At 34.6% G+C, this 11,081-nt stretch overlaps 2 protein-coding genes across 3 annotated transcripts; one reads left to right on the top strand and one right to left on the bottom strand.

Moving 5' to 3' along the window:
- The first annotated feature begins 1,466 nt into the window (after positions 1 to 1,466).
- On the top strand, positions 1,467 to 4,911 carry LOC110716101 (glucose and ribitol dehydrogenase-like). Of its 2 annotated transcripts, XM_021894737.1 has the most exons (5): positions 1,467 to 1,833; positions 2,079 to 2,461; positions 4,066 to 4,427; positions 4,540 to 4,567; positions 4,680 to 4,911. In XM_021894737.1, the coding sequence occupies exons 1-4, from the start codon at positions 1,711 to 1,713 to the stop codon at positions 4,560 to 4,562; spliced, it is 891 nt and encodes a 296-aa protein (XP_021750429.1). In that variant the 5' UTR covers positions 1,467 to 1,710; the 3' UTR covers positions 4,563 to 4,567; positions 4,680 to 4,911. The 2 variants fall into 2 exon arrangements, with proteins under 2 accessions (XP_021750429.1, XP_021750428.1); XM_021894736.1 differs by having other exon boundaries at positions 1,474 to 1,833; positions 4,540 to 4,911.
- A 516-nt stretch (positions 4,912 to 5,427) lies between these two features.
- Positions 5,428 to 10,228, bottom strand: LOC110716100 (E3 ubiquitin-protein ligase RHF1A-like). Its single transcript, XM_021894735.1, has 8 exons — positions 9,792 to 10,228; positions 9,204 to 9,250; positions 9,045 to 9,107; positions 8,856 to 8,964; positions 8,444 to 8,766; positions 8,149 to 8,253; positions 7,649 to 8,006; positions 5,428 to 5,810 (listed from the first exon to the last, which is right to left on the bottom strand). Exons 1-8 carry the CDS (start codon positions 9,954 to 9,956, stop codon positions 5,799 to 5,801), a joined length of 1,182 nt encoding a protein of 393 aa, XP_021750427.1. The 5' UTR covers positions 9,957 to 10,228; the 3' UTR covers positions 5,428 to 5,798.
- Between the last annotated feature and the right edge of the window lie 853 nt (positions 10,229 to 11,081).

The following is an 11,081-nucleotide window of genomic DNA, read 5'->3' as shown; positions in this document are numbered from 1 at the left end:
AAAAGGAATTGTTAGCAAAATCTTGATAAGGAATATTTAGAACAGGAAATTGAACAAAAATCACAAATGAAAACAAACAAAAACCAAGCAAAATCAAACAGGAAATCGAACAAAATTGAACAAAATCGAACAGGAATTCGCAAAATCAAACAAAATCGAACAAAATTGATAAAAAAAAAAAGTCGAAAAAATTGATGACCAAAGTCGCAAACTCGCAGTGGAAATCGAACAAAATTGATGAACAAAACACACAAAATCGCACAGAAATCGAACAAAATCGCAGAAATTTTTTTTGATAAAATTACCAAATGATATCGAAAATTAAAAATCTGAAATCTAATCAAATTATGGAAAAAAGAATATACAAATTTGATGAGAAAAAGTCGAAAAATCGCACTAGAAATCAAACAAAATTGATGAACAAAACACGCAAATCGCACAAGAAATCGAACAAAATCGCAGGAAAAAAAATTGATAAAATTGCCAAATAAAATCGAAAATTAAAAATCGGAAAATCGCATAAATCAAATCACAAAAATCGCAAAAATTAAAATCGGAAAAATCAAATTGAAAAATCACAAAATCTAGTTGAACATCATGCGTTTTTCATGAAAATTTGAACAAAATCGGAAAAAAAAAAAAAACGTACCTGATTTGAGCAATTTAGGTTGTTTATGCGAAATTTGAACAAAAATTCTTTAATTTCCAGCAATTTGTGTTTAATTTTGGGATTTGAGGAGAGAGAAAGATAAGAGGTTTGCAAGTTTGAGGATAGAGAAAATTTTGGACGGTGGGTTAGGGGTTTGAGCGAGGATATGTGTTTTAATCTCAGCCGTGAGATTTGATGGGTCATAATCTACGGTCTTGATTGTCCGTTTTCATGTTTTCAGCTATAGGCTTGTTTTCACATGATCCACACTATATATATATATATATATATATATATATATATATATATATATATATATATATATATATATATATATATATATATATATATATATATATATATATATATATATATATACCTCCATCATATAAAATTAAGAATAAACATTTTATTCTCTCTCAATCTCATATTTTCTCTCTATTTCACAACATTAAGAATATTATAATAAGTTATGGACATTTTAAGAGTTTTATACTTCATATATTTCACTTTCTGCCTTTATGTTTCGGATATCGATTCGAATATCCGATATCCGAATATCGATTCGAATCGATATCCGAAAACTTTCGATTTTCGGATATCCGAAATTTTGAAAATCAATATACAAATACGATATCCGCATTTTCGGAGTTTTTTCGGATTGAATATCCAATCTGAAATAAAAACTCGAATTAAATATCCAAAAATCCAAATTGATTACGGTCGGATTTTCAAATTATTTTGTACACGCCTAGTCGTGGCCAAAAAATTCTCAAAATCATTAAATAATCAAATATGACATTAACTACAAGTCTACAATTGCACAACTACCTCTCGAAAGGAAAAGTTTTCTTGGGATTGGATTATGCACATGTCAAAAAAAAACAAAAAAATCAAAAAATTAAAAAAAAAGAGAGGAAAAGAACGAAGAGATGTGATTTGTTTTCTACGTAGTATATATATTTGGTCCTTGGTTGTACTATCTTCTAAGTTCTAACAAGGCCTTTCTTTGTATCTCTTGGGCTAAGTCAATAAAATACCAAGTAAGAAAACAAGCAAAAATGACGAGCAAAGGCGAAAAATTCCCACCACAAACACAGGATTCTCAACCAGGAAAGCAATATTTGATGAATCCTCTCCCAAAATCTGTCAATCCTCAGTATAAACCATCCAAAAAGCTTCATGTAAGACGTACAATTTATTTATATAATATTTCAGTTTCATTTATCATCCTAATTATATTTCTTTTATCATCATGGTGTTAATTAAATATTGAAATATGGAGCTTGTAACATAAAATCAAATTTTGTCCACATCACTGCTAATTATATGACCTATAATATAAAAAATAGTGGTATTTCGATGATTTTAATTTTTTCATACTTTAATCACCTATCAAAATTTATCTTGGACCAATATGTAAAAACAGGGAAAGGTAGCATTAGTAACAGGAGGTGATTCAGGGATAGGAAGAGCAGTTTGTTACTATTTTGCACTTGAGGGCGCAACTGTAGCTTTTACATATGTTAAAGGGCCAGAGGATAGAGATGCTGACGATGCCTTGTCTTTGATAAAAGAAGCGGCCAAAGAAAACGATGCAGGTGAACCTATTGCAATTCCAGCTGATCTCCGTCGAGGTGAAGATGAATGCAAGAAGGTGGTTGATAAGGTGGTTAGCCACTTTGAACGCATTGACGTCTTAGTGAATAACGCTGGAGTATGCTACTATGCTGAGAGCATCGAAGAAATAACAGAGGAACAACTAAGGATGTCATTTGAAATCAACTTCTTCGCCAGTTTCTTTTTAGCAAAGTAAGTATTATTCCATTAACTAATTACAAGCCTAATCTTGGTAAAGCGATAGTTATTATTGAAACAACAATTCGCTGATCGAGTATATGGACAATTGTATTATGAGTTTATGACCACTTAAGTAATTTTATCTATCTACTCCCTCCGTGTTTAAATAAATTATTTGTTTTGAATTTTTGCACTATTCATCTGATTCAGTGTGACTATTGCTTGTGATTTATATACAGTAATAAATATAGTCTTGTACGTGGGTACTTATTGGTTACGTCTCAATAAATAGTTTATTAATATTGTTATAATTTTTACTTTTGATAATTACAGATATTATCAGTCAAAGGTGCATAAGGGAAACGTTTTATTTATTTAAACACGGAAGGAGTATATTTTAAGAAAAGAAACGTCTTTTAACTTGTCAATAGCATAGAGACTCAGGGAATTGAGGATAGCTTTTGTTAGGACCATTAAGGTCCACTACCAACTAGTTCTTGGTACCACATGTGGTGTCCATCTTTGTATAAAAACTAAAATTCAATCCAATTAAATTACTAATTCGACTGGATTGAACTTTTTTTAATTGGATTGGAGAATCAAATTAAATTTTCTTTTTTTTTTTGAAAAATTAGATTTTTAGATTGGATTAAATTGATAGGAGTTGGATCTAAATAAACCAAATCGTCCACCCTTTCAATTTCATTTTTTCTGAAATGATATAGTATTTGGATTGATGGTCTTAATTTAATATTTTATCCTCAAAGCCGTGGGTCAATATTTTGCCAATTTGAATAAGATTGACTTGGAATCAATAAAAACCAAATATTATTTGGATTGTTTTGGATCAATGAGACCCTAATTCAAACCTAAGTCCAAATAAACACCCCTATACCACCCTTGTTAGGAAAGTGGAGGAGAACTAACATAAACCGAGGGTGTATTTGGTTTGATGTAGAGCATATAAATATCGTGTCGTGTTCGTGTTCGTGTTTAGTCTTGTGTTAATTTTGTATTGTTCACAAAATCTACATTAACTATATAAAATGTAGGATAATCGCATTTTTTAACACTTTATCTAAGTGGGTCGTGTTCGGGTTGGTTTCGTGTCGTGTCTTGTTGACTGTGTTTTTTCTCAGTAACTTTGTGTACGTACCGTGCCGGTTTAGGTCGTATTGTTGTGTCGTGTAAGAGATTGCCAGCTCTAGTTTTATGTAAAACATTTTCGAAAAAAATAAAAAAATAAAAAATTATTTTCTCCGTTTGCTTTGTTTGATTTGTCAAATGGTGGAATACAATTTTTCAATGGTGGAAATTTGTACTCTTTATGGTGGAAAACATTTTTCTTTTCAAAAAACAGAATGCCACATTTTTCCCCTTCTCCTTCCTCCTATTCACTTTCCTCTCACCCATCCACACCATTTCACTCCCAATTTAATTACTCTATAAATTTTCTTGCAAGAAAACCAACAAAAGAAAACTATTTTGAAAAATCATTTCCTATGATAATTTTAAAAAATAATAATAAAGATAATAAACCACCATCACCATAGTAGTGTTTTCAGATCATCTCTACGCTACGTGATGATGCTAATGCAATATGATCCCTGGTGAAGGCACTCCGTAAAGCATATGAAAGAAGGAAGCAGCATCATCAACACATCCTCTGTCACAGCATACGCCGGTGGCAAAACACAAGTTGACTACAGCAGCAGCAAAGGAGCCCTTGTTAGCTTCACCAGAAGCCTCGGTCTCCAACTCATCAAACGAGGAATTCGAGTAAATGGGGTAGCACCAGGCCCCATTTGGACTCCCATTCAAGTTGCTTCTTCAGCGCCTGTTGAACAGGTTGTGAATTTAGGTTCATATGCGCCAATGGATAGAGCCGGCGAGCCTTTTGAAGTCGCTCCATCTTATGTATTTCTTGCTAGCAACGAGTGTTCATCCTATTTCACAGGCCAAGTCCTCCATCCGAATGGTATGCATGTTGTGCTTGTTAATAGCATCATTGTCTGTGCTTTAGATATCATTGTCGTCCCACATCTATTAATATAAAACTCGTACAGCCGCCTAACTAATTGATGTTTCAGGGGGAGAGGTCATTAATGGATGATCCAGGTACGTGAACACGAGAGTGTACACCTATGTTCAAACATAAAATAATATATGCATGCTAAATTACTAATAAACAAGATACCTATAGTTAAGATATGGTTCATTGTGAATGTAGCTAATCCTTCCTGATTCAAGATGCTTATGTACCAGCTATTCGACACAGAAGGCGGCTGCTTCGTCTATATGTTTTGTGTTTACTTGGCCTTGTATTTGTAATTGTTATCCTTATAAAACATCCTTTTAATGTATGCAGTACATCTATGTATTATGAATACTCCATGAACTACCTTAATACATAATTAAATAAAAATGGGGAACTTTTATAAGTTACCCTTTATATTTGTTTATTTTGTTGGGCAAACAAAGAAAAAAATCATTATTGGCAGTAGCTGAGTAGTGAATTGTAGATGTGCTAGTGTCTTTTTTTATTCTTTTTCTTTTTCTTTTTTTTTTTTTTTTTTGAATAGGAGGAGATGTGCTAGTGTCTTAATTAGACTATTTAACAAAACCCTTGATAATAAATATACTTATTTTGCCATTGTCCTTGTTGAATTTGAACACTAAACCACTGATAGAAGGAGAAAAAAATGTAACAACTTCTAGTTTAAGACCTAACCATAGATTTGCCCAAGGTTAGAGATAGCTAAATCACTTTCGGATAAGAGAAATTCATAAAACCAATTCACCTAAAATTACTTACCACGTTAGCTAGTATTCGCGTTAGTAGTAATTCATAGAAGTAAATTTTTTATGACCTAGTAATTCACATATTCCTGATGGCATTCTACTGGCCATCCACGTGTACAACCAAGTTGCAGATCAAGCATGGGATCAATGAGTTAAAGAGATTACGCCAAGAGGAATACTTGAAACATGGTTTCAGACTGTGTAACCATATATTAAGTCCAAGGGTGTATAATTTTCGAATGAGTAGACAATCATCACTTATTGTTACAACAGCAATTATCATAATATGAAACCCAGTTACAAGTCAAAATAAAAATTCCATCAATTTTAGACATATATACTTATCAGCTAGAGCACAACTGACGAAAAAAGGCAATTCTGTGGAAACAAAAAAAATTACCACCTGCAGGACGCAGGAACCAACAAGAGTAGATTGGCCTCCTTGAATCTTGATAGACGTCTCTTGCAACGGTATACAATATCTCTGAAAGCGGAGTATTTGCTAACTGCACCTCAATGCATCAGATAGAACCATGCTACAACAGCATCAATTACGTCTCTGCAGGCCACAAAAATCACTTGAGTTCATAACTTAAAAACTAGAAGATTACCATGATAGCCATCTTTGCACTACATGTATAAGGTTCTTTTAATCTTGAAACAAAGTCAAATACAAACATGAGGTCCACATAACAAATAGAGCATACAGAAAACAAAATGGTCACCCTAATGAATGTCTTCATAGAACAAAATGGTTTCTGTGGGTAACAAGACCAGATTTACAATGACAAACAAAAAGTGGGAGTTACACACAAACATGTCGACTCGATCTATATCTTACAACAGTGTATGATTAATAGAATACTCCGTAATAGATAAACTTTGCTACACAAAGAAGCTTCAACTATTCAGAAATCTGTGACAACAGAAAAAGAGGATAAAATTAACCATACCAGCATAGATTATCAAATCAACAAAAAACCAGCAACGTATCTATAGAATGAGATGAAGAGAGTAAGACACTATTTTCTCCCCACAAATATTGAAATTGCTACTAGTAAACAAAAAAGCATACAATAAGACATTTATAATTATACTACAAAGACCTAACTATGTGTGGCTTTTACTTCTTACAAAGGGACATAGAAGGATTTTTTTATTATCAGAAGAATCAAGTTTCAGGGGAGCAATTATGCATGTCAGATTTATAAATAAATGGCATGTCAGTGATGTAATTAATGTGCAGAGCTGCAGACTAAACAAAAACCTTCCTATAATTCAACCTAAGATTAAAAAAATAGGCCCTCACTGCTGCATACTCATATATTGTTAAAAATAGTTATAAATACATATACGTATGAAAACCCAAGTTATGCCCATTATTCATAACCAGTCATACATAGGGGCATTGTCAACCACTGGTATCCTTCATAGGTGCATGAGCTTAACTTAGATACTATAACCATCACCAGGCAATCCTAATAGACTCGATTAGCAACATAGATTAAAAACACACAACTCTTCTAGCCATTTTAAGTTAGAAAGCTATCTTTGCTTCATTGTCGTTCATTTACCAATAAAAATGCTTGCCATGAATAGCATACATATTTACAGACCTGCCACATGTTTTTGGAGCCTAAATATAATGCTTACTAAGCCCACACGACAAGTGCATGCAAGTAAAATTTAACATCAATTGATCCAGGCAATCAATTAAGCAACCTCAATAAAATCATAAATACTATTAGGCTATCAACTCTACTGGAATTAGAAGGCCTATTAATACATAATCATCTTCTCGAGATTTAAATCTGAAATGGATGTCTAGTTGATCCAATTCTCACAGTCTCATCCCTCATTCATCATGTAGATGATTGAACATACAAGACAATTGCATTATCAGAACAGAGCAACATGCAAGATAATATAGAGTTGCTTGTTACAGTCTAGGAAAGCAGGTTTCAATAAATGTACATTTAGGGACGAAAAACTTATTTCTGTCAACGTACATTAGTTAAGCACTTCTTTCAATTTAGCGTGTATTTCAATCACATTAACAGAATTCAGAGCAGAACAACATGCATGTTTCCTGCTGATCGTTTCAACGATTATAATTTGATTTATTACACTCTGGGGAAGGAAATTATTTGCCTCCTACTTAGTGTGCATATCAGAAAACTTTTCTTCTTGCTTGGTGAGTATATACAATTTAAGTTTACTTCAATTGAACAGGCATTATGTTTTCTTTTGGAAGATCATGCCCTGAAACGAACTATAGCTTTTGGAGGAGGATTGAGAATGATAAATGGTTTTTTTATAATCAGAATACACAACTGGCAGCTGCAAAATAAAAACAAGAACTTTACTAATATACATTTTGGAATGAAAATAACAAACCTCTGTGCAGGAAACATCTTTATGGCTTGAAATAGGGCTTGTGGCCTGGGATTTTTCATGCAAACATAAATCTCCTTCTGTATCCACACGATTCTCCCGAGAGCTTGCTATAATATGATCTAACACCCCTTTTCCCTTAGAAAAAAAGTTCGAGGTCTCCCCACCATGATTAAGAGCTTCACCAGACTGTGTGTTCCGTTTGGATTTGAGGTCTAGACGGTCAATCAGTCGTGCAACACCAGCTATGCTGGAGGTCATCTCTCTTTGAACTCCTTTACTAAGTTCTTTAACTGAGCTATTACGAGCAAGAAGCTTTTCCCTAAAACCTTGGGTACCTTTTGAAATTGAATCTTTGTACCTGAAAGCAAAAATTGAGCTCAAATGGCAGTTGGCAATATTTTCAGCGCATGTCTAAACTAAATTACATTGTAATGCCTATTCAAATTCAAATAAATAAATAAATAATAAATAAAATGTAATGCTAGATCCCAAATGTTTACCTGGCTGAGGCTGCAGAAAATTTGGATTTAATTGACTCTGAAAAGGCAAGTAGCTCAGATGACTTTAGTCTTTGAGCACACTCGGGTGATTGGCTTTGAGGGGGTCTGAGAATTGGAAATTGAACTCAACCAATGAGAAAGTAATCACTTGAATAAATAAGAATGCTGGTCTTATCCCATATAAGGGGAAAAAGTTAATAATTGATTTTTCTCGATAATTTTATCCAGGTCATGCATGTAAAATCATCAGGTAACAGACACCATTTCAAATATGAAAACCAGTTGCAGGCAGTACCTAGAAGGCTGGTGAGGAACTCTCCTTGGAGCAGAGCCTGAAACATTAACAGCTGATGGGCTAGCTGATATAGGGCGCTGGGAGCTACTAGCAATGGGTGAACTGCTGCCGGGTGAACCATAAGCAGAACTACACTCATCAGGACTATTTGGATGCACAGTTGATTCACTTAGACGAGATGCAAACATAAAATCTGGAGAAGGACTTCGTTCAGAAGATCTCTGCCTCCCATTTCTATGGGCTTGCCGAGCACGGCTCATCATAGCAGCCAAATGCTGCATCATACGCTCATTGAAATCAGAGTCATCAGTCCAATGAGACCCCTGTAAGGATGCATTCTTTCAGATAAGTTATTTCAGGATAACAAATGCCAGGTGTCTGAAAAGCTTACAAGCTGGAGCTTATTACTCACATATGCAGAATCGGACTCTTGATACTGATGAGAATAATCGGTTCTATTATTCGACAACCGCCTTGTCCTAGCATTCCTTTCAATCCCAGCAGCAGCTAGAAGCTCTTGGCTATTAACACAAACAAGTTAAAGTCACAAACATGAATAGACCAGGAACGTCTAAGCCTCAAACAAAAATCAATCATCTACCTTGCAGAGTCCTTCAAGGCAAGATCCTGCCAGCAAATCGGGCATTCTTTACTCCTCTGAGACCTAGAAACATAAAAACCACATGATGGTTACAGTGTTAAGCAATATTAACCTAAAACAATACAACACTCAAATTCCAAATATGGAAAGGTGAAATACCATTCAAGTATGCAATGCAGGTGATACTCATGTTTGCAAGTTGTCACCTATATAAGAAAAACCAGCAAAATGTATTGTTCTCAGAATTAGTGGTCTCAACCAACTCAACAATGATCATACAAGAAAAATAAGATCAACAACTACAATCAGACAATGACGTCGGATCGAATTTTTCGATCAATCAGTATAAATACTTTAAAAATTAGACCAAAAGATTTGTTTTCAACAAAGATACAATATCATCTGCTCCGTATCATAATTTCTCAACAAAATTAACAATTCAAATAGAAAAACTCAAAGACAACAAAAATGAGAACACTGTGTAAAAACTTATAAATTCTGAATTGAACATGCAACCTAATTCAATAACGTGTTCAAAATCAGATGAACTATAGTCAACATTTTAGTAATCAAAGTCAAAATTCAGTCTTCATTTCTCGATCATCAAAATTTCAACTCCAACACAAAACAAATAAGCCAAAAAACAAATATCAATGACTAAAATCAAACATAAAAACAAACCTAAACTTCAATTTAAGAACCAAAAAAAATGAAGAAAAATGGGAGTATAGAGAGATCGAAGCATACAGAAGCAGGATCATGAAGAGAGAAAGGCTCAAGGCAGATACTACAAGCGTCTTCGAAATCGTCGTCAACGGCAGCAGAAGAAGACGATCCAGATGATGATGATGAAGATGTCGCCATTGACATAGACATGGTGAGTGATTCTTTGGCCGTCGAAAATTCCGCCATTGATGCAGCAGCTTCAGCTTGAGGAGAGAGATAGAGGAGAGAGAGAGAGAGATGAAGAGGAGAATGAGAGGAATGAGAAGAGAAGAAGAACCCTATGAAGGGGATAGGAGGGTTGTAGAAGAGAGAGAGAGAGAGAGAGAGAGAGAGCGGGAAGAGTGAAGGAGTCAAAAGAGGAAGGAAAGAATAATAATGAAGGAAGCGGAAAAGGGAGGAAAGAGGAGAAATCTGATCCTATTCAGACGTGACGGTTGGAGATTCACCGATTCCTTTCCCTGCTCTTTTGCCTTTTCTTACTTCTCCTTTTGAAATTTTAATTTGGTTTCTTGTTCAATGCCTACAAGTGTGCTTCTAGACGTAGCCATGGGTTGGACCGGTATGGGGGGAGGCCCGATTGGACACAGTACTAAAATGGCTCGACTTAGTATAAGCTTGCCATGAGTCCAGCACGACAGTAGAGGTGAGTCAATGGGACATGGGCTGTGTCTTGACATGGTTTTCAAAATTTGACATGAAACAACACGACACGTATACAAGTTTGTTTAAAGGTTCCACACCTCCACTTATGAAAGATTGACACGAGATTGGCTCGACATAAAATATTGTTGACACGCTTGGGTACGAGGCTTTGTTGGCACAAACACATACGCTTGCACGGCTTGGTTGTACCTAGCTTTGTGTGATCCTATAACTAAAGGTTCACTATATTGTCTACATGTCGGGTTATATTATAAACATGTTACTCTTGTACAATAAGAATTAGCCTTCGTTGTCAATTTTTGAAGGGGCTTTTATAGGAAGGTCCCAGTTTTTTTGCTTTATGTTTTGTTTTTGGCTTACAATAATGGTTCATCCGCTTGAGAGCAACTTATTTCCCTTGAAATAAAAGGTTTTTTCTCCTTCAAAATACAAGGTTTTCACGATCTCGATCTTTTAAAAGACAAGTTTTTTTTATCTCCTTCGAAAGACAAGGATTTTCGGCCTCGTTTGAAAAACAATGTGTTCTTTGCGCTTGAAATAGTCTCAAGTTGTGCAGAGCTAAGATTAATGTTGATTGCTTGGATTCAGGTTACGAAATTATCACAAGAATTTTCTTCCTTTCAAATTTACGAAACCACGATGGATCCA

This window comes from Chenopodium quinoa, unplaced genomic scaffold (assembly GCF_001683475.1).
Source record: "Chenopodium quinoa cultivar QQ74 unplaced genomic scaffold, ASM168347v1, whole genome shotgun sequence".
Classification (NCBI taxonomy): Eukaryota; Viridiplantae; Streptophyta; class Magnoliopsida; order Caryophyllales; family Amaranthaceae; genus Chenopodium; species Chenopodium quinoa.
This window is presented reverse-complemented; position numbering and strand designations above follow the sequence as displayed.

Coding starts and splice junctions, on each gene's coding strand:
- LOC110716100 (XM_021894735.1), bottom strand. CDS start 9,956: ATGGCGGAATTTTCGACGGCCAAAGAATCACTCACCATGTCTATGTCA. Junction 9,108..9,203: donor CTGCATTGCATACTTGAATG/GTATTTCACCTT, acceptor TTATGTTTCTAG/GTCTCAGAGGAGTAAAGAAT. Junction 8,254..8,443: donor GTTCCTCACCAGCCTTCTAG/GTACTGCCTGCA, acceptor TCCAATTCTCAG/ACCCCCTCAAAGCCAATCAC.
- LOC110716101 (XM_021894737.1), top strand. CDS start 1,711: ATGACGAGCAAAGGCGAAAAATTCCCACCACAAACACAGGATTCTCAA. Junction 2,462..4,065: donor GCCAGTTTCTTTTTAGCAAA/GTAAGTATTATT, acceptor TCCCTGGTGAAG/GCACTCCGTAAAGCATATGA. Junction 4,428..4,539: donor CCAAGTCCTCCATCCGAATG/GTATGCATGTTG, acceptor TTGATGTTTCAG/GGGGAGAGGTCATTAATGGA.